Source organism: Zophobas morio, unplaced genomic scaffold (assembly GCF_036711695.1).
Source record: "Zophobas morio isolate AGI-343-1 ecotype UQ-CSIRO unplaced genomic scaffold, CSIRO_AGI_Zmor_V1 ptg000030l, whole genome shotgun sequence".
Lineage (NCBI taxonomy): Eukaryota > Metazoa > Arthropoda > Insecta > Coleoptera > Tenebrionidae > Zophobas > Zophobas morio.
Window position 1 is genome coordinate 16,533,091 of NW_026972135.1, and position 21,097 is coordinate 16,554,187.

The following is a 21,097-nucleotide window of genomic DNA, read 5'->3' on the forward strand; positions in this document are numbered from 1 at the left end:
TCTCAAAATGTCTTTATACAAATGATTTTTCACAGATCAGAAATTATGCACTGAAAAACTTCCCTCGCCCCTGAAGTACAGCCCAACAAATCCCGCTTCTTTGAAAAATTATAAATTTTTTTAGAATTTTTGTTTTCTTGTAAAATCTATAAAACCAGCAGCATAACATTCTCGCAGATTTTTGTCTTGAATATTCAATTCTTCGATATTCCGTTTTTTTTGTTTCTTCAATTTTTTGATTGGCATTTTTCGAGTTTTCAAGTTTAAGTTTTTCAGTTTTTCAACCAATTCTTAGACTTTGAAATTTTTTAATTTAAAATTTCTCAAGTTTTCAATTTTTTATTTTTCAGTTTTTTTGATTCTTTAAGTTTTTGTTTCTTTAAATTTTTAGTTTCGATTTTTTATTGCCATTATTTTTACAATTTTTCGATTTTTCAATGTTCTGATTTGTTTTTTTATTTGTTTTTTTAAATTTTTTGTTTCTCAATTTTTCAATTCTTCATTTTACTTCTGTTTCTACAAATTTATGACATTTAAGTTTTCGAGTTTTCATTTTAAAGTTTTTCGATTTTTCAATCTTTGGAGTATAGCAATTTCGCGAGTTTTCTATTTTTTATTTGCAATTTTTCGTTTCGGTTTTATTTTCTTTATTTTTTTCAATTTTTCGGTTGTTGGATGTTCCGATTTTATATTTTTTTTTTCAATGTGAAATTTTTCAATTTTTGTTTTTTTTTTTTAATTTTTCGGTTTGCAATTTTTCAGTTTTTCATTTCTTCTGTTTTACGATTTAAAATCTTTTTCATTGTTCAATTATTATGTTTTAAACTTTTTTCATTTATTCGATTTTTAATTTCTCCATATTTAATTTTAAAATTTTTCGATTTTTCAGTGCAATAGGTTTTCGACTGATAATTTTGACGATTCTATAATTTTTCGATTTTACAATTTTTGGGTTTTCCAGTTTTTCAATTCGATTCGTTTTCTCTTCTTTCCAATTTTTGAAATAATTCATTTTTTTTCGATTTGTAAGTTTCCCGATTTTTCAGTTTTTCAATGTTCCAAATTTCGCTTCTTCAGTTCTTCGTTTTACAATTTTTCGATTTTGCAATTTCTTGTTTTTTTAGTTTCTCAATTTTTGATTTTTCGATTTTTTAATTTTTCGATTCGTCAATTTTTCGAATCAAAAAAATGGAAAACAAAATATAAAATGAAAATTTTGAAAAATCTAAACATTGAAAATGAAAGACTCGAGAAATCGAAGAATCTAAAAAAGGAAAAATCGAAACATTGAGAAGAGCAAATTGAAAAATTTTAAAATCGGAAAAGTGTAAAATCTAAGAAACGAAATATTGTAGAATCGAAATACTGGATATTAAAAAAATCGGAAAAATTAAAAATTGGAAAATCCAGGAATTGAAAAATCAAAAATTGAATAAATGGAAAATTATAAAATCGAAAGAAACATTGAAAAAACGAAAATTTGTGTGTGTGATATAAAACCGAGTATATAAAAATAAAAAATCGAAAAAATGAAAAATATAAATCAAGAACTTGAAAAATTGAGGAAACAAAAATTGCAAAATCGAAAAATTAAACATCGAGAAACTCAAAAATCGAAAAATGAAAAATCGTAACAGCGAAACATTACAAAATTTGAAAAGTTGCAAATCGAAAAATTGAAGAACCAAAACAGTGAACAATTTGGAAGTCGAAGATTTAAAAAATTGAAAAATTTAAAGTTGAAAAACCAAAAATTATGAAACTGTAACATTGAAGAATTGAAAAGATAAAGAAAATTATCGAAAAATTGAAGAACCGAAACACTGAAAAATTTGGAAATCGAAGAACAAAAAATTGAAACATTTAAAAATTGAAGAATTGAAAAGATAAGGTAAATGAAAAACGAAAAATTGTGATATAAAATCGGGAATATGAAAATTAAAAATGGCTAAAATGAAAAATAAAAATCAAGAACTTGAAAAATTGAAGAAGCGAAAGATTGAAAAATCGAAACTGAAAAATGAAAAATTGTAATATCGAGAAATTGCAAAATTGAAATGTTACAAATCAAAAAATTGGTCGAAAGTTGTTTCGACAGAACTTCCCTCGCTCCTGAAGTACAATGAAGCAAATCTAACATTTTCGAGTTGAGTTTTTTCTTTACACAACATTTTTGCAAGGACACATGTATCAACTTGGATTGGTGCAGTGTAATACTAAAAATAACAGTGTTGTATTCCCAACATTTTCCGGGAAAGCTGAGTCAGCAAAATAAGTTGATTCATTCATTAATTTTTTTCAGTCACCCCGCATAAGCAAATCTAAAAAATATTAATGCAGTGATAAATCACAAGTATAGAGTCATCATACTTTGCACATTTGAGATAGCATTTTTTCAGCAAAATTTTGGGGTGGCGTCATCAATGTTTTGGGGGGACGTGCAAATACTTTTTTTTTAATTCAAAGCATTGTAGTTCCTGATTAAATCAATAAAATAAATTCACGCATTCATTAATTTTTTTGAGTCACCCTGTATATGCAAATCCAAAAAATATGAATGGAATGATATCATATTTTGTACATTTTAGATGCAAAATTTTGGAATGACGTCATCAATTTTTTAGGGGGGGATGAGCCCATATATTTTGATAAAAACTTTACCATGCTTATCATAACTGTAAATCATCTGCAAGATTTCAAAGCATTCGGTTTTGCAGATTTCAAATTGAATTGCAAAATGGTATTTCATTATTTTGATTTTTTTCCCAAAAATCTGGACGTTTTGGGTAAAAACTCAATTCGGAGTCATAAACTACATGTGTAGGACTATGTTGTGTTACTATATGGGATGATTAGACAAATTTTGGTTAGCGTTTTACCATCTACATCTACAATCGGCCCAGTAATTTCGGAGATTATCTGTCTAATAAAAATCCGGGACGGTAGACAGACGGACGGACAGACAGACAGACAGACAGACGGACAGACCTATTTCTTCGTCCTCTAGGGGTCATGAAAGGTCGAGAAAATGCAAAAGTAGAGAGTTGGCCGACGGTTTCGATTACAATACTTCCTTTGCTTACTTACGCTCGGGAAATAAAAGTGATGAACACTTTTTAACAAGATTTTAAAGATTAATTAGTTTATTAAATAGGTATATAAAATTAAATTAGGTTAAAACCTGAAAATGTTGCCCACTTTGTTATAAGCATAAATGAACTCTTCGTCTAACTCCATCAATCACATGTCTCAATATCTCTGCATTATTGTTTATCTCGTTAATCTCTTCTGTTATTCTCAACCTTAATTTCTCCAAATTGTTGACACGTGGTCGATAAACACTGTTCTTTAAATAGGGCCACAAGGGAGACTGCAAGTGTAAAATCACAAGAATTCGGGGGCCAGATGTTCTCTATATTTCGAATGATGATGCGCTGTAGCTCCGTCTTATTGAACATAAACTATCTGCATTTCATCGTCTTGAAATTATGGCATAAAATCTGCCAAAATTTTTTACCGATTTCTAGCAGCGGTTATGTCACTTTGAAGAGTACTACATTGAATGATTACCTTAAAGTACGAGTAGTATGGGTCCTACTAGTCGCCACTTGCAGTAATTTCAGCCCAAACACCTTTTTTTAATGAAGGCGAATCTTACAATAAACATGTTGACTTTCGGTGGTCCATATTCTCATATTTTGACAATTAATCGGCTTCATATAATTCCTGCACTTCCCTCCTTTCTTTGTAGAAACGAGTTGCCCTGGAACTTGGTAATACGTAATTGTAATACGATTGCAAGTATGGACATGGTCGATGAGGTTGTTCGGAAATTCTTCTCAGAATTCATCCCAAGCCGCATGAATCGAGCACTTCCACACACCGTTTACCTTCTGTCCATTTGAAAAATACGACTTAATTGTAAACATTTTTTCTCCAAAGAAAATGCCACTTTTGAGTGAAGACCCAAATACGCAAATAAAGTTCTGAAAAGAACTGTATAAACGAAGTTATAATATTGTTCATATCGGGTGGACAACATAATCTGTAATCGAGTCATCCTTGGAACTGAATGTCTAACACTACGTCATAGAAAAATTGATAACAAAATTCATTTTAATTGCGTGTGACAAAGTTCCGAGAAACCTGGTCTCTACAAGGAGAAGATAGAAGTGGGAGGTGGAAAAATAAGTGAAAATATTGGAAATATTAGACAAGCACTGCAGCAAACCCAACATCCATAATATCCATAATACATATCCAGATCTTATGATCTGCCTCCTGCAGACTTTTTTGTGGCCCCATTTAAGGAACGCTATTTATCGAACACCTGTCAACAATTTCAAGGAATTAAGCTTGAGGATAACAGACGAAATTAATGACGTAAACAATAATGCAGAGAGAGATGTTGAGGCACGTTATTGATGTAGTTAAATGAAGAGCTCATTTATACTTACAAAAAAATAAGCAACACTTTTCGTTGATATTTACTGTAATTTACTTACATTTATTTAATAAAATTAATTAATCTTGTATCAATTTTTATTGCAACTTTACACACATCTTATTAACTATTTTATTAAAAATTATCGGCCATCTTTGCTTTTATACTTGTCACTTGATTGCAGTTATAAGTGAAGCTTAATCAGCGACATGCTAATTCGTTTCCAAGAATGACTCGATTACGTTTATGTTGTTCTCCTGATACAATAGGTACTGATTTGGTTATAATCCGTGACAGATAAATACTTTGGAATATTGGCTTACACTTAATTAAAATTTCGGAAAGATCCGTGTACAGGCTACCAAAAAGTCCAGGTTTAAGTGACTTTGAATACAACAAAAATATGTCTTCTAGAATTAGTCACATAGAGACAAAAGTGACTCCTGTGGATTTAATGTCAATTTGGGAGATTATCTATAAAATGGTAGTTTCTAAAGAATACATTACTATCAGTGTTGGGGACAGATACTTTTAAACCATCTAGATACAGATATAGATATATGGAAGATAAAAGTATCTAGATACAGATACAAGAAAACAGATACTTTTTGAAGCTTTGGCGAATAATATAACTGAAAACATGTTTATGTATTTTTTTATGTATTGTTTAACGAATTTTTTAAAATTAACAACATTTCGAACGTATTGTCACCTAAATTATTTCTTATTGGTGTCAGAATTTGGTTTTCGCTACTAAACACCCGTTCCACAGGTGCAGAAGAAGGGGTTGTGGTATTAAGTTTAAAAAATAAACAGTTTACTGTCGCATAGTTATTCAAGACTGAAAAATCTTTTCTTTTTTCCTGCAAATAGGCCATCACTTCGCTGTTTGATGTGTCGCAAATTGTGCAATATTTATTACGTACGCTTAAAATGTGTCCAAATTGTGTTTGAGTATATCTAATAATTATCTCCAGCATTAAAATTAATATTTCAAAAGATTACGGGAAATGATTATTCTGTGCTGAAGGTCTGTTGTCGGTAACCTGTCATAAATTATTATTCTTCAATATCGGCTTACGATGTTTTTATGACCATGTCCGGTGTATACACATTTTAGGAAGAATTGCTGGTTCCGTTTAAGGCAAAATAAGTACAATTTCTTAGAAAGGTATTTAAACCCTTATGGGATCAAAGGCTGCCTGGCAGGCCGGAATCGGCAGAGTGCAACTTTAAATTTTCAGATTTTTGTTGAAACTCATTTTATTTTAATCTCGTTTCACGATTTCTGAGAATATATCACGATAAATTATTCTACCAAGGGTTGTAAAAATATTAATTTTATTGCCCAAGATTTACACTTAAATATAATCGGCACATTCTAGGGCAAAACGGACCTGCCAAGCCCGCCTCGCGTTAGGTCCAACAATGAAAAAGTGAAGAAATGACACATGTGGCAACAGGAAAAGATGCTACATTTGTCTGAAAAATAAAGATATAAAACAGTAACAAATATGTGATGTACGCGAGAGAAATGTATGTATTGAACATTCGATTAGTCGATTACAGAACTAATTTGTGCTAATTGAAAAAATTAATCATTATGTAACACGCAATTATTATTATCTAAAAATAATAACATACCTTAAACAAATATTTTTACTATTAAAATTACTCTTATTTAATAACACAAATACAAATGTATTGCCCCGATAAGCGTAAAACGCAGTGAATAGTGAATTGTGGTTTACAGTTTTTAAAATACCATCTTACCATGGCTTAGATTTATTACCCCTCAGGATTATATTTAAAGATGTATAAGTACTGAAGGCTACAATGTAGGAAATGATGGTATTTAAAATATGAAAATTTCCGTGACACAAGACTATTAGTAGACCTCTTACCTCTATTTTTGTTTAATTGACCAAAATCACCAACATGAAGTATCAAAAATTACTACTAGTATAACTCAACTAAGAACTACTGAAAAAAAAAGTGAAATAAAAAATTGTATCTGTATCTGCGCCATTAATTTTGTATCTAGATGCAGATATTTTGTGCTTAAATTCGATTTTATCTAGATACAGATAGTAGATACCTAAAAATGTATCTAGATACTTTATTTAGATACAAGTTTCTAGATACTGCCCAACACTGATTACTATTAAGTTGCTGCACGATCGAGTATTGGAAGAGATTCTCGATTTTAACGTTGGTCCTAGATCGTTAACCAACTGGATAAGGAAATTCATTTCAACTTTAAGAAAAATAGTAACAGATTATTTTTGATGGAACGGCCTTCAGTTAAATTAAAAAGAACAAAATTTTTACATGAATTCCACCAACACAAAGGAAAAAATTTATATGAACCTCTTTTTCTTGAGGGAACGTGGGTATTTAGTAAGGGTAGCGTATGCAAAAAGATATGGAAAAACGGTTCAGTAAACACTGCTATTGCAAAAGCTGGAAAAGGGTGCAGATACATTGTGGTTCCCGCTGGAAATAAAAATGGTTTTATTGAAGGAGCCTCTTTAATTTTAAAAACTAATAGCATATCTTGAGATTATCATGAAAACATGAACTAAGGAAATTTTGAAAAACGGTTTAAAGAACAGTTGATGCCAAGTTTGCGGGAACTTTCTCTTATTGTGATAGATAACGCAAGTTATCATAGTAGACTTGAGGTGTCAATTTAGTCTTCATAGGTATTGATATATTGTAATAAAACTTTACTTTATTTGTAGGAAGAAATTCCTCGAAAAAGTTAGACAAAAACAAAAATGATAGCATATTTAAATAAAAATGGGATTGATTTATCCACCCAAGGTCATGAAAGACCAAGTCTGGATAATATTGGCTAACAAACAGCCCCAAAAACGTCATCATTTAGATTTATACACCCAACATCATGAGCATTGGGTATTGAGGCTGCCACCTTACCACTGTCATTTCAACACTATTGAAATTATTCGGATGATGAGAGTGGAAGTGAGGATAATAAGTGATAACAGTGGCTTTGAAGATTTAGATGTGTTTTAACTTGAAACTTTTTCTTATTAAAGCTTCCGTTGTTTCGTTTTTTAATGAAGTCCACTTAATTTAGTAATTAAGTGGTGCAGTTTATAAAAAGTCTTTTTGACTAGAGGTATTTCCACGACTATAAAACCCTGTTTTCCAAGATAATATGTAAACAACACCCCACATAAGACACTTAAAAAAAAAAAGTGTACTCTGACTACTTGGCTGATGGCAAATATTTATGTTCAAATACGCCGCAGAATTGATGCTGTACGACAACCCCTCATAATTTTATATAAAAATCGGTGACATATTCAAGCAGCTTATGTGAAGCAGCGACAAATACATAATCTAATTTCAAGCATGGCTAGACCAGAAGCATATTTATAATAAAAGGTTCAGGACCCACCTGTCCTTTTTATGCGTTGTAATTTTGAACTTCCTTTTTACGTCTACTACGTATATAAACTATAAGTTTGATTAAGATCTATTAATATTTCCCAGGTGTTCGGTTGTTTGCAAAGCAACATACGTACATATGTTACATTTCACAAGCTGATATTTTTTATATTCAGCTCGCGGCTTTCGCCCACTGAAAATAGCTTCGGTGAGAAGTGTAGTGACATTTGTAGCTTCCGTTTATTTACCTTAGACGAAGTTAACGAATCTGTGGCAAGAAAGCCAAAGTTACATTAGAATTTATCACAAGCTTCGTTAAAGTGGAAACATATGAGAAAACAGTTTTTTACGTTGATTAGGAACAGATGTTTGCAAAATATTTTCCTGATTTTGTTTGTTATGTTTGATGTAGTTATGGAGAATGGCGATGTTCAAAGAACTTTAGGGATTATCAGTGCCTTATCGTTGTATTAAATGACGAGAACTCTTTTAATATCATGTTAGATTTGATATAACTGAAAATCCAAAAACTTGCAGCAATTGGCATTAAACCACAATATGAGTAGAGGCTCATTTGAAAAAATACTCAAACGGGAAAATATCACTCATACAAAATTTGAATGAGCATGTTAATCGCCATAACTGTAGATACTGGTCCAATGCTTTTACAACTATTCTTTGTTAACGTCGTTAATTAAATATAATTTTGTTTTGAGTTTTGTATTAATATTTTCATTTGATTTATACATTTTTTGAAACATTTTTGACAATTTTTAAAACTAGACGTTTGCTGAGTCAATTACAGTTAATACAAAAACTTATATCGATAGATGGATTTAGTTAAGCGAAAGGTTCCTATCAAATGAAAGCTACCGAAGTGGCAACGATTCTTGTATTTGCAAATTTAGGCTGATTAGTAAGGGTTATTTGAATTTCCAGAACAAGAAATAAAGTTAAATTCTTATTTAAATGTTTATCAATAAGGGCTTAAGGGTCCTCAGTCGTCGCGCGCAAAAACGGTTTCAGTGAGAAGAATTATTTTTTGTAACTATGCAACCCAAAGTACCGATCCACGACAGGTAGCGACCCAAGAGAGGAGAGATTATGGTCACTATAAGGAGTCCGTCATAAAATGCAAATCGGTAAACACCACCAGATAAGCTTATTTATTTTCAAATGAAGAGTACAGGGAAATAACCATCGAAATCCATTTGTATGTATGTTGAAAGAAATTGAGTTAAAAGTTTAAAATGCTGCGGAAAATAGATTGAGAAATCCACAAGGTTCAGTCTAACACAACTTTTTATTTTCTTTATAATGTTTTAAAAATATATAAAATAAACTGTTTATGTTCAAATATAACAGCAAAAAAATTGGTGGAAAGTTGTTTCGAGAGAACTTCCCTCGCACCTAAAATACAATGAAACATATCCAGCATTTTCGAGTTAAATTTTTACTTTAGGTACACAATTTTGTGATGAAATCATCAACATTTTGCTAGGACACGTAAATCAATGTGGATTAGACTAAAAATAACAGTATTCCAAATATTTCTGGGAAAATGGAGTGAGTCGAGACTGATTTAATCAATAGAATAAATTGACTCATTCATTAATTTTTTTGAGCCACCTAGGTATATAAGCAAATCTAAAAAAAAATGAATGCAATGATAAATTACAAGTAAAAACTCATCATATTTTGCACATTTTTAGTAGAATTTATTCAGCAAAATTTTGAGATGATGTTATCAATTTTTTAGTAGCATAATCCTGAACTTGTGGTTTATAAATACATTATTGAGATTTTTCGGCTTTTCGGTTTTTCGATTTTTCAACATTTGATGTTTCAATTTTTCAGTATTTTAATTTTTGACATTTTCAATTTTTCCATTCTTCAAATTTTCGATTTCTCCATTTTTTTATTTTTCGATTTCTCAATTGTCCGATGTTTCACTGATACGATTTCGTAATTTTTCAACTTTTCGATATTTTAATTTTTCAATTTTTAAAATTCTACATTTTTCGATTTCTCGAGTTTTCCGTTCTTCTATGCATATTTCAGTTTTTCAATTTCCGGAATTCATTAAATTTCTGATTTTCAATTTTTTTTTAATTTTTCAATTTTTCAGTTTTACGATGTTTCGATTTTTCAATTATACGATTGTTCAATTTCTCGATTTCTAATTTTTAGATCTTCCAATTTTATTTTTTTTTTATTTTTTCATGTTTGGACTATTTGTTATTGCTAAAAATAAAAGTAAAAAATAACTACCAAAATCATGACTAAAAATATGTAAAAATTAATAGAAAATAGAACACATTGCTGCTAAAACATAAAAATAACTGTACTTTCCCAAAAAAATCTATTGCATGATTAGTGTTCCACTAGTATTGCTAATTTAGGACGTTAGTATCAAACGCAATGAAAGTATTAATTCTTATATAATTCAGCTCTGCAGGCCTTAAAGGCCCTGGGCTTTTTTAACAATAATTTTCCATTTGTTCCTGTCGGCTGCTTTGGATCTCCAATCTTCAATGCCTAAGTTTTGAAGATCTTTTCGAACATCATCTATCCACTTCAGTTTTGGCCTTCCTCTCTTTTTCTTTCCTCCTTTTAGGCGGTCTAATACTTTCCCAATTGTCCTTTCCTCTGGCGCTCTTCCGACGTGGCCTAGCCATCTTAGTCTCTGTGCTCTGATTATCTTCGTGATTGTTGGTTCTCCGTATATTTCCTCGATCTCTCGGTTTGTTCTTCTGGTCTAGTTCTTTTATACCTCCATATATCTTTCGTAGTATCTTGCGTTCCCATACTTCCAACTTCTGTTCCTTTTCGTTCGTTAGCATCCATGTTTCACTAGCGTACAGGACTGTAGGTCCTACTATTGTCTTATATACTTGTTTCTTTGTTCGTCGTGTTACATTCTTACTCCTCAGAAATCTGTTTAATCTTCCTACACTCTTGTTTGCTTTCGCGATCCGTTCTTCTATCTCTTCGTTCATTTCGTTTTTGTTTGTAATTATTACTCCTAGATATTTGAACCTATTTACTTCTTCGAATTCGTATGTTGTTCCTTCTTCTGTAGTTACTTTCAGTGGTTTTGCTGGGGTTTGTTTTGTTTCCATCTTCATAAACTTCGTTTTCTCTTGGTTGATCGCTAAACCCATTCGTTTGGCATCTTTGATTAGATTTTTTGTCATTTTCTTCATTTCTGCTTCTGTTCTCGTTATACATGTCACGTCATCTGCAAAGGCTATATTTTGGTGTCTTTTTTCGTATATCGTGCTCGTTCTGTGGATGCCACTTCTCCTTATTATTGCTTCGAGTACTAGATTGAACAGGGTAGTTGATATTGGATCTCCTTGCCGGAGTCCTGTTCTTACTTGGAATGGTTCTGACAACAGACTATTTATCCTGACTCTGTTTCTGGTGCTCTGCAGGGTCATCTTTGTCAGTTTTATTAGTTTTCTTGGGACTCCCAGTTCTTGCATGGCTTCTAGCAGTTCTTTTCTGTTAACCGTGTCATAGGCTTTTTTAAAGTCTATGAACAGCAGATATAAGTTGATTCCCTGTTCGTAATGTACTTCTTGTAGTTGTTTCAATATAAATATCTGGTCTAGAGTAGATCTATTTTTCCTAAACCCTGCTTGATATTCTTCTACTATTTTTTCCATATGCTGCTTTAGTCTTCGGTTGATGCAAGTGGCCATTACCTTATACGTTACGTCTAGCAGCGCCATACCGCGATAATTTTCGCATTTCGTAATTTCTCCTTTTTTAAATATCGGGCAAAGTACTGCTTCACTCCATTGTTCTGGCATTTTTCCTTCCTTCCAACATTCTAGCACTAGTCGATGTATCTCTGATGCTACTGCTTCTCCTCCGTACTTTAGCATCTCGCCCTTTATTCCGTTTCTACCAGGACTTTTGTTGTTTTTCATCTGCCTTAGTGTTTCTCTGATCTCTCCTTCGTCAATTTCTATTGTTTCATCTGGGTCATCCGAGTCGTTCACTCTTTCGTTCGTATCTTGCTGTGTATCCTGTTCGTTTAGCAGCTCTTCAAAGTATTCTGCCCATCGTTTTATTCTTGCTTGTTCGTCTCCTATCAGTTTGCCGTCCTTGTCTTTACAATATATTACTCGTGGTTGATAGCCTCTTTTCTCTTTTTCACGTCCTGGTAGAAGTTCCTTATTTCATTCTTGTTGAAGTTTTCTTCTATTTGTCGTATTTGTTCTTCCATCTTTGCTCGTTTCTTATTTCTGCATATCTTCTTGTACTCTTTCCTTTTTTCTTAGTAATCTTTTTGGTTCTTCTCGTTTTTTGATTTTAGATATTTCTGTCTGGCTGACCTCCCCGCTTCTATTGCTTTTCTACATTCCTCATCAAACCATTCGTTTCTATTTTTGTTGTCTTTTTTGACGAACCCTAGTACTTCTTCCGAGGTCTTCCATATGTTCTCTTGTAGTTCTTCCCACCTCTCTTCTATAGGTATGTCTTGCTCTGTTGATCTTATTCTCTCATTCATCTTTTGTTCGTATTCCTGTTGTCCTTCAGCTTTCTTAAGTTTGTTTACATTTATATCACGTTGCGTCTTCTTTCCTTCTTTTTTCTTCGGTATTTCTTGTTTGAGATCTGCTCTTACTAGAAAGTGGTTTGAATTCGCTTCTGCTCCCCTGTAGCTTCTTAATCTGGTTATTAGTTGGGCATCTCTCCTTTCTACCAGTATGTGGTCTATTTGGTTGACCGTTTTTCCGTCAGGCGACATCCATGTGCCTTTGTAGATCTCTTTCTGCGCAAAGAAGGTGCTTTTGACTACCATTTTATTTTCTTCTGCAAACTCTATCAGTTTTTCTCCATTTTGATTCGTTTTTTGGTGTTTGCTTTCTTTCCCGATTGTTGGCCTGTAGCAATTCTCTTTACCTATCATTGCGTTGGCGTCTCCTATAACCATTTTAATGTCATGCTTTGGTATTTTCACATATTCTCTTTCTAGTTCTTCGTAATATTCTGTTTTTACGTCTAGATGTTTCCCTTCAGTCGGTGCATTTATATTCAGTAGGCTTATTTTCCTGTACTTACTTCTCAATCTTATATAACTCATTCTTTCTGAGATTGGTTTGAAGGTAATTACTGCTCCTTTCAGGCTCTTCTTCACCATGAATCCTGTTCCTAGTTCTCTGTTGTCAATTCCGCTATTAAATAATATGTAGTTGTCTATTTCAGTGATGAATTTGCCTTGTTGTTTCGTCTCTTGTATAGCTGCTACATCTATATTATACCTTTGTAATTCTTGAACTATTTGTTTGAGTTTTCCTTCGCTATATGTTCCTCGAACATTCCATGTTCCTATTCTAATTTTCGGGTTTTTCTTTCTCTTCGTAATTCCTATCGGGTCATCCATGAGCTTTGCATACGTCGTCATTGTTTTCCGGTGTGTGGTTTCTTCCTCTGTTAGTTTTTTGGATTTTCTTTGGGGTGCGACGGTGCTTTCACTAATTTATCTAATTTAGTGTCCCAATGCCAGATTTCTCCTGCCCATATCATCTTTTTGTACCCTACTTTTGCCTCGACTCCTTTCCCTTTTTCTGCTGCTGCTATTCCTCTTATTTTCTTCTGTATCTCGCTCTCTTGTTTGGTGTAATCGTCTTCAATAAACGTTTTTGATCCTTTTAATTTGTTCTTCTGTTTCATGATTGCTCTTTTTGTGTCCCAGTTCTCTATCTTTGCTACTACTATGTCGTATTTTTCGCTGACTAATCTTGTGTCTTGTATCTTAGTTTGGATTCCTACCTTATTTTTTAGAAGTTCTTCCACCTCTGCTGTTATTTCGCTTCCTTGTAGTTCCCTCCTTTGATTACGATGTTGTTCCTCCTTTCTGCTTTTTCCAGTTTTTCTAATCTTTCGGTCAGTCTTTGGTTTTCTTCTCTTATGTTGTTACTTCTGTTTGGTATGCTCTTTGGTCTCTTTTCATTTCTGCGATTTCCTCCATTAACGTTTTGAACATATTCTTTACTTCGTCCATGTCTCCTGCTTATACCCTCTTCTGCTTCCTCTGTACTCTTTGACCTTCCGGTGATGGTGAAAAGGAGGTGTCTCTTTTTCGTTTCTGGTTGTCTTGTTCTTCTATTGCTAGTTTGTGTCCTTTTTCCGGTTCAGGATTCCCGTTTAGCATTCCCTGGCCGACTTTCTTGCTTCCTGTGTATCTAGTACGTCCCTGTGTTGTTTACTTCGTGCCGCGATAAGAACTGTCACCCAGACTATCTCTTCGGAGGTTAGGTTCTTTTGATTCCTCACTTTCCCTAATAATTGCTGTCCTTACACTTCTTGGTGCTTCTTACTCTTATTCCACTTCACTTCTTTGTTTTTTACTACTTCTCTTTCGCTTTTGACGCTCGATATCTCTCGATTTTCGAGTTTGGAAAATAGTTGAGTGTCAAAATCGAGTGAAACATGTGAGATGTGTGTAAACAAAAGCATCTAAATAATAATTATTTCCCCCAGAATTTCTGGAGGCTTATAAAGTCGACATTGGCCTGAGCGCGCTCCGGTCTGTGGATCATACAAGTTCTCGGGCGACGATGTATCTAACGAGGCAGTTGAAATACCTGATATGTCACAGCGCAAAAACTATTTCTCAAAAAACTTTCAAACGTTGATGTCTTTTTAATCGAACAAAACACAATTGGCGAACGCAATAATCCAGAATGGTGCGCAGAAAAATCCTTTAGACTAACCGAACGTTATTTTGGTAAAATTTGCAAAATGAGAGAACAAGTAACACGGCTAATCCTACTATACTGAACATTTTACATCCCTGCAAATCTAGTTCAGCATGTACTCTCCCAAAATCTTTACATAGAAAATGAAGCATTTTGCAGTAACACCAAACTGACAATAAGACAATGCGGTTTGTATATTTTTAGCGGCATCTCCAGACGGCTTAATAAACAAAAACGCTATCGTAGAAATATATAAAATGTCCAATTTAAAAAATGCTTAATTCAACGAGATGATAAATTTTGGGAAAATAATATGATAGAGCTCTAGAAAAATGTTATTTAGATGCCTTATTTCCGGAAAGAGTAGATTCTCGTTATTAAACAAGTTAACCCATTAGACAAATTGTAAAGAAAAAATTGTACAATTAAATTTTTTATTTGCATTCGCGTCATGTGTAGTTCATGTAAATCTTTTGCCCTTCTAGTATAAACACACACAGAAATAAATAGTAACATTGGAATAGGTTTACTGGAGATATCACGTAAAAAACGTGCCTATAATACTCTACCTCATAGGTGGTGCGGGAAAGAGTATCAAAAAATTAAATTTAAATAAATATGATTGTTCAGGTAAATAAGTGGTTAGTGAAGTGATGAGAATCTAAATCTTGTCAGTTTTGTGTATTGATTAATATATAAAATGACAGATTAATAAAAAATATTTGAATAATTTTTTGAAAGAAAATATTTTAGTAGAATTATAAAATTATAAAAATTTGCGTACTTTTAAATCAAATTATGTCACCAATGAAAGAAGTCGACTTGTAAAAGAGTTTCCACAATGTTGGTCAGCTAAGAGTATTTATGAGTTTTATGACCTAAAGTACCTGGAGTACCTGAAAGGTTCGGTCGGCAAGGCTTCCTCCTGTGTAAAACTCAGCCATTTATTGAAACGGAAAACTTTGTAAATAGGGTTGCCTAGTTTCACTTTATTTTCATTAGTCAGTATTTTTTTAAAAAGCAAATATTTTGATAAATATAAATTTCAAACAAAAATGACCGGGTCTTCGCCATAGAGGTCAATGTTGTCCTTGCATTGATATAAAAGTTGGAGCGAAAAATGCTCTCTCCTCGTCTAAAAATGCAATTTCCTTCGAAGAATAAACGATTAATTAAACACTAAACAATCACTTATTTTAAAAAATATTGTGTCTTCCCCAGAGTTTAGACATAATCTATCAATTGAAATGTCGATCTTTTTTTCAAAGTTGAAATTACGCCCGTAAAATGAAAATCCATTTAGCTCATTTTTCGGTCTGCTACTGGGCACGCTTAACCTTTCTAGATTTACTCGGATACTTTTTACTGTTTCCAAATATCTTTAGAAATACTTTAATATATAAAATTATATTTTATCTCGTCAATCAAAATGAAATTACTTCATCATCTCCAGTTCTTGACATAATAATACAACAATATATTTATTTTCCAGGCATACCGCGGTGGATGTGGAATTAAAACCATCAACAACGGACCCACCGCCACCGGATTCTTTATATCCACCACCGCCGCCTTTCCAGTCTCCCGCCACTCCTACCCGGTCCAGTGATGTGACCCGATCCGAGCCGAACCTAAACGGTTCACATCCCGAACCTGTGATATTACAAGCAGTGCCTTCCCTAAAAAATCTTTCGGAACATTGTCTACCTGATAAAATCTCCAAAATGCACGTTAAAGGTGCCCTTAACCACAGACTGCTGTTACAATCGAAAAGTTTCGGTGTCGACAACGCACGTCCTATTTACCCAAACTGCCCTTTCTCACCGTATGTAAGTCCCACTGGAAGTCCCAGAACAAACAGGAAGAGGCAGCCACTTAAGGAGTCCAGACGGGTTTCCATTGAAAAGTCCGGAATGTACCTACAACTCAATCAATATAAGCTAATGGACTCTATAGGCCAGGTTGGTTTCGTGCATTATGGAGGTGTAGTAAAGTAAATTGTTAATCGAGTATGTTCCACTTCAGACATGACAGAAATCGCCAGAAATTAACTTACTTGACTTGTAAAATTAATAGACACCTAAGTTCTAAACACATGACGTCGGAATTCATTTTACCTCACGGCTTAATTGCAACCTTTTGAAATTTGTATGCGAATTCATTGTTAAATAAGAATCAGATTTACATAGTGGCTCCTACACACCCTTGGTGTCAACTTTTCATTCTAATTTCTCTGTTGAATATCAAATGAAGTGCAACGCATATCCAAGTGGGTAGATAAAACGCTGGAAAGAATTTCGAATACTTTTGCGTATTAAGCGTCAGCGTCGTCTACTAGTTTTCCTCATTTTTTAACTTTATCAACCTACAATAATTTTATCGTTAACGGCGACAGACATAGCATGAGTCAGGCTTTTTAGGATGACACTCAAATGTTAAAAGATAAAAGTAATGTTGAGCTTTACATTTTTGTTCCTGAAATCTCGTTTCAAAGCCGGTGGAGATCGTCCGACCTTTTCAGATTTAATAAAAATACATTTGTTGTAGCCGGGTCGGATCAGGTCATGGCAGGTTGCAATTATGATTTTTATATATACCTTTTAATTTTAGCCGCGTTTTATTAAATAACGTTGGACATTAAATAATTTACTTGTAAATTCACGGTTTCAAATTTTCTCGTCTGACATCCAGTTTTATTTTTATATGAACAAATTTGGTGTAAGTAAAATTAACTCACGTCAGGTTGAAACAATGCAGAGCAGATCAATCAGTGAAAGCACCAATGAGGGTACAATCATTCAACGTTAAAGTCAAAAATGGATCACAACTCAATGTAACATTAATTTCTTATTAAGAAATACTAACACCCAACATTTGTCTTTTTGTCAGTGAGTAGTGGTGGATTAAGTGTTTCATACAGGGTGTTCATTTTATCTGTTCACGCCTGACAATTTTTGCATAGGCAACATATTATACACCCCAGAGACGACTCCGTCCAATTTAATTTTTTTTTTAATAAGCAATCATAGCTAGCAATCACAGAAAAAAATGGCACAGTTGTCAATGCCAAATAATGACAAAATTGAAAAAATTAATACTCAATTTATTAATGGATCAGATTACAACGAAAACTAATATATAATAAATGTCCAAATTGCCTGCCTCCACTATCTTCACAAAGTCCTATCCTACGTTCAAAATTTCTACGAACTCTAAGTGGTTTTTATTTTCGATTGGGACATTACAAACGTCATTTTTCATATATGATACCAACACGTAATTTTCAGTTTTTAGGTTTCCGTTTTCTTGTTTAAAGTACCGTCATTCTGAACAGTGTTGGTTTTCTTCCTCTTAGAGAAATTTTTGTTATGTTTTACACTTTCCTCTGTTGCATTTCTAGATTTTTCTCTTTTTTGTCATGACGTTATACTAAATGGTACTTTTTCGTTTTTTTTTTTTTCTTCCTTTACTTTCACTACATCCCTTAGAATACGTTGTTATGAATACAAAGATCGTTGGTGGAACTACTAATTCTAATCTTAAATTATTACAAAGAATCGAATTTTTTCCGAAGCTTTACAGATTTCATAGATTTTTTAATACTTTTCTGGCGCCAATAATTTTCTAGTTTTTGGACAAAAAGAAACACACAAGTTTCAACAACGTTAAAAATACTAATAATAAAAAAAAACAATTAATAAAATGAGTCTTAGAAATATTTTTTTTTATTTCTTGACGACGTCTCAGTTATAAATGCAACTACTTGTTTCCGGGTCTGCCTTCCTTAAAAAGAATTACTTCTAACGGTGTTTTTACCATTTTTCATATAGTATCAAGGATTTCATCAGGATGCATGAGAAAATCCGAGTTCGCTTTGATGGGTATCCAGTTACATCTATTTTGAATTTTTCTTCTTTTGATAAAACAAGTCCGTTTCCATCTTTCTTTCCGATGGAATATATTTTTCATTTTCTTACCAAGTGTGACTTTAGCTACAATAAATAATTTTAATGATTTTTCTCTTACATCGTTAACAGCTTATTCGTGTTATGGAATATATCGAAAACGCCGATAGCTATTTTGGAGCGTGAAACTGAACTCGAGTGAATTTTTTCAACAAGTAAAAACGTCTCAGTTAACCAAAAAAAAAAAACTGTACTCCTTACAAAAACATTTAATTTTACATTATTATATGATAATAGCTATTTGTGTAAGTAGTTATAAAAAGCTTCATTTTGTGTAACGAGTATAAATTTTAGGAAACAAGCAAAGCGAGTTTTGTAAATTCACAACCTCGTCCTTGAAGTACAATAAAACAAATCCAGCTTTTCTAACAATCATAAAATTTGATTATGCAAATTTTATTTTTATGTGTACATACCTTTATAAGTTAAAACAAATATACAGGGTGGTCCACGAGTAATAATAATAAAGAGCCTGAATAAATTTGAAACGCAACCCAAAATTCATTTTCACCACTATCTTGGATATTATTATAATTATAATTGAAGCATTAAACATAGTAACAAAAATTGTCAAAAATTTTGACAAAAACTTAAAAAAAATAGTATATTAACCACAGTTGCAAAGCCACTTCTAGACCTCGCGCTTCAGAACCCTCGACGCTGCGCGTCTGGGGTTCTAATTTGCGCTCGGTCTAGAATGCTTGACTTTCCAACCTTGGCTAATAATATACTATTATATATTTACAAAGTGACCGAAATTAAAACAAAATAAATTATTCATTGTTTTCTTCGTCGCTGCTGCCAACTAAATATACAGGATTATGATAAGAGTAATGCATAAAATTCTGAAAAACACAGCATTTGTTTTTGAAAAAAAATGCAAAAAGATGTCAAGCTTTTTATTTTACTTTCAATCAATCAATGATTTCTTTTAAATAGGAAGGTTTCAGTTTGATTGCATTATTTGATAAAGCTCATATTTCTACACTTGAATGTAGTTTAGTGTAGGGTTTGCATAACAAACAAATTGAGAAAATTAATAACAAACAAAATAAACTTGATTCTAATGATAAATATTAAATAAACAGAACAATACGTTGGAGTAAAAATTTATGCTATAGAAATTGTTCAAACTGTTCACCATTCACTATCTGACACAAACTCAGACGATAGTAGGTTTGATTTACGGAATTTTTAATAATCTGGGGACTTATGCGAGTCATTTCATGACGAATTCGTGCTTTCAAGTGGTATAAAGTATCCGTTCTGTTCATGTAAACACGACTTTTTAAATAAAAAAGGGGTGTCAGATCCGGAGACCTAGGTGGCTATTCTATTGGTCTCCACGCCTTCCAATCCACAAAGTGATATACAAAGAAACCCTTACATTTGGAACCAAATCCTGCCATCTAAGTTTTTTGGATTCGTGAAAAAAGTAGGAACCAATGAATCTTCTGTTTATTATTCCCACCCAAACGCCCAAGAAAAAAAAGCTGCCACTAAGTTGCGCAGGTTGAAGACCTTCTTAGTGCTCAGCTACAAAAAAAAAACTTTGATTGACTTGGAATGAAATCAAATTAAACGTTCTGAATCAGTTCAAATATTTGAATATCACAAATTTAATAAAAATAAAGCAAAATCTGAATTAAAGTAACTGGATGCGAAAACTATGCAACGGCAGTGGCACCAGAGCGCTATAAGGGTGTGACGACCGAATGATGTTATTTTCATTTAGAGCACAGCAGAAATACCCATAGGGGGCGTTGTAGCGCGAACGGTGTTTGGGGCTCCCGGTTGTGGCTGTTCTCCTACCAACAACTGTACGAGCAGGCCGTTACAGTCGCAAAACTCGCAGTTGGGTCTCGACTATTGGGCCAAGTCGACAGCGTTACGTCATCTCGACCGCCCAAGGCTAAAACGCAGTGAATAGTGAATTGTGGGTTATGGTTTTTAAAATACCATCTTACCATGGCTTAGATTTATTACCCCTCAGGATTATATTTAAAGATGTATAAGTACTGTAAGAAATGATGGTATTTAAAATATGAAAATTTCCGTGACAGAACACTATTAGTGGACCTCTTACCTCTATTTTTGTTTATGTGACCAAAATCACCAACATGAAGTATCAAAAATTGCTACTAGTATAACTCAACTAATAATTCCTGAAAAAAAAGTGAAATAAAAAAATGTATCTGTATCTGCGCCATTAATTTTGTATCTAGATACAGATATTTTGTGCTTAAATTCGATTTTATCTAGATACAGATACTAGATACCCAAAAATGTATCTAGATACTTTATTTAGATACAAGTATCTAGATACTGCCCAACACTGTGTGTTGTACGATACTCTGGACAGTAAATAGAGTTTTGACAAAGATTTCCTCGGACTTTGTTCCATCCTCGTCCTTTAATCCTAAAGAGCGTCTTCAATAACTTGAGGTCTCTCCGTCGGTTTTTCCTTAGATACGCTACCAGTGTCGTTAAATCTGGTCACAATTCGCCGTATGTGCGTCTTCCTCGATGACAACAGGATATTTTACTAGATACTC

General features: G+C 33.0%; 1 protein-coding gene across 3 annotated transcripts in view; it reads left to right on the plus strand.

The window, feature by feature from the left end:
- The window catches only part of LOC135138985 (calcium/calmodulin-dependent protein kinase kinase 1), an 81,065-nt gene that overhangs the window by 40,894 nt on the left and 19,074 nt on the right, over window positions 1–21,097 (plus strand). For all 3 annotated transcript variants that reach the window (XM_064069045.1, XM_064069046.1, XM_064069048.1), the window contains one exon: window positions 16,070–16,538. In XM_064069045.1, coding sequence (XP_063925115.1) covers window positions 16,070–16,538 — 469 coding nt within the window. The remainder of the gene's footprint in view (window positions 1–16,069; window positions 16,539–21,097) is intronic.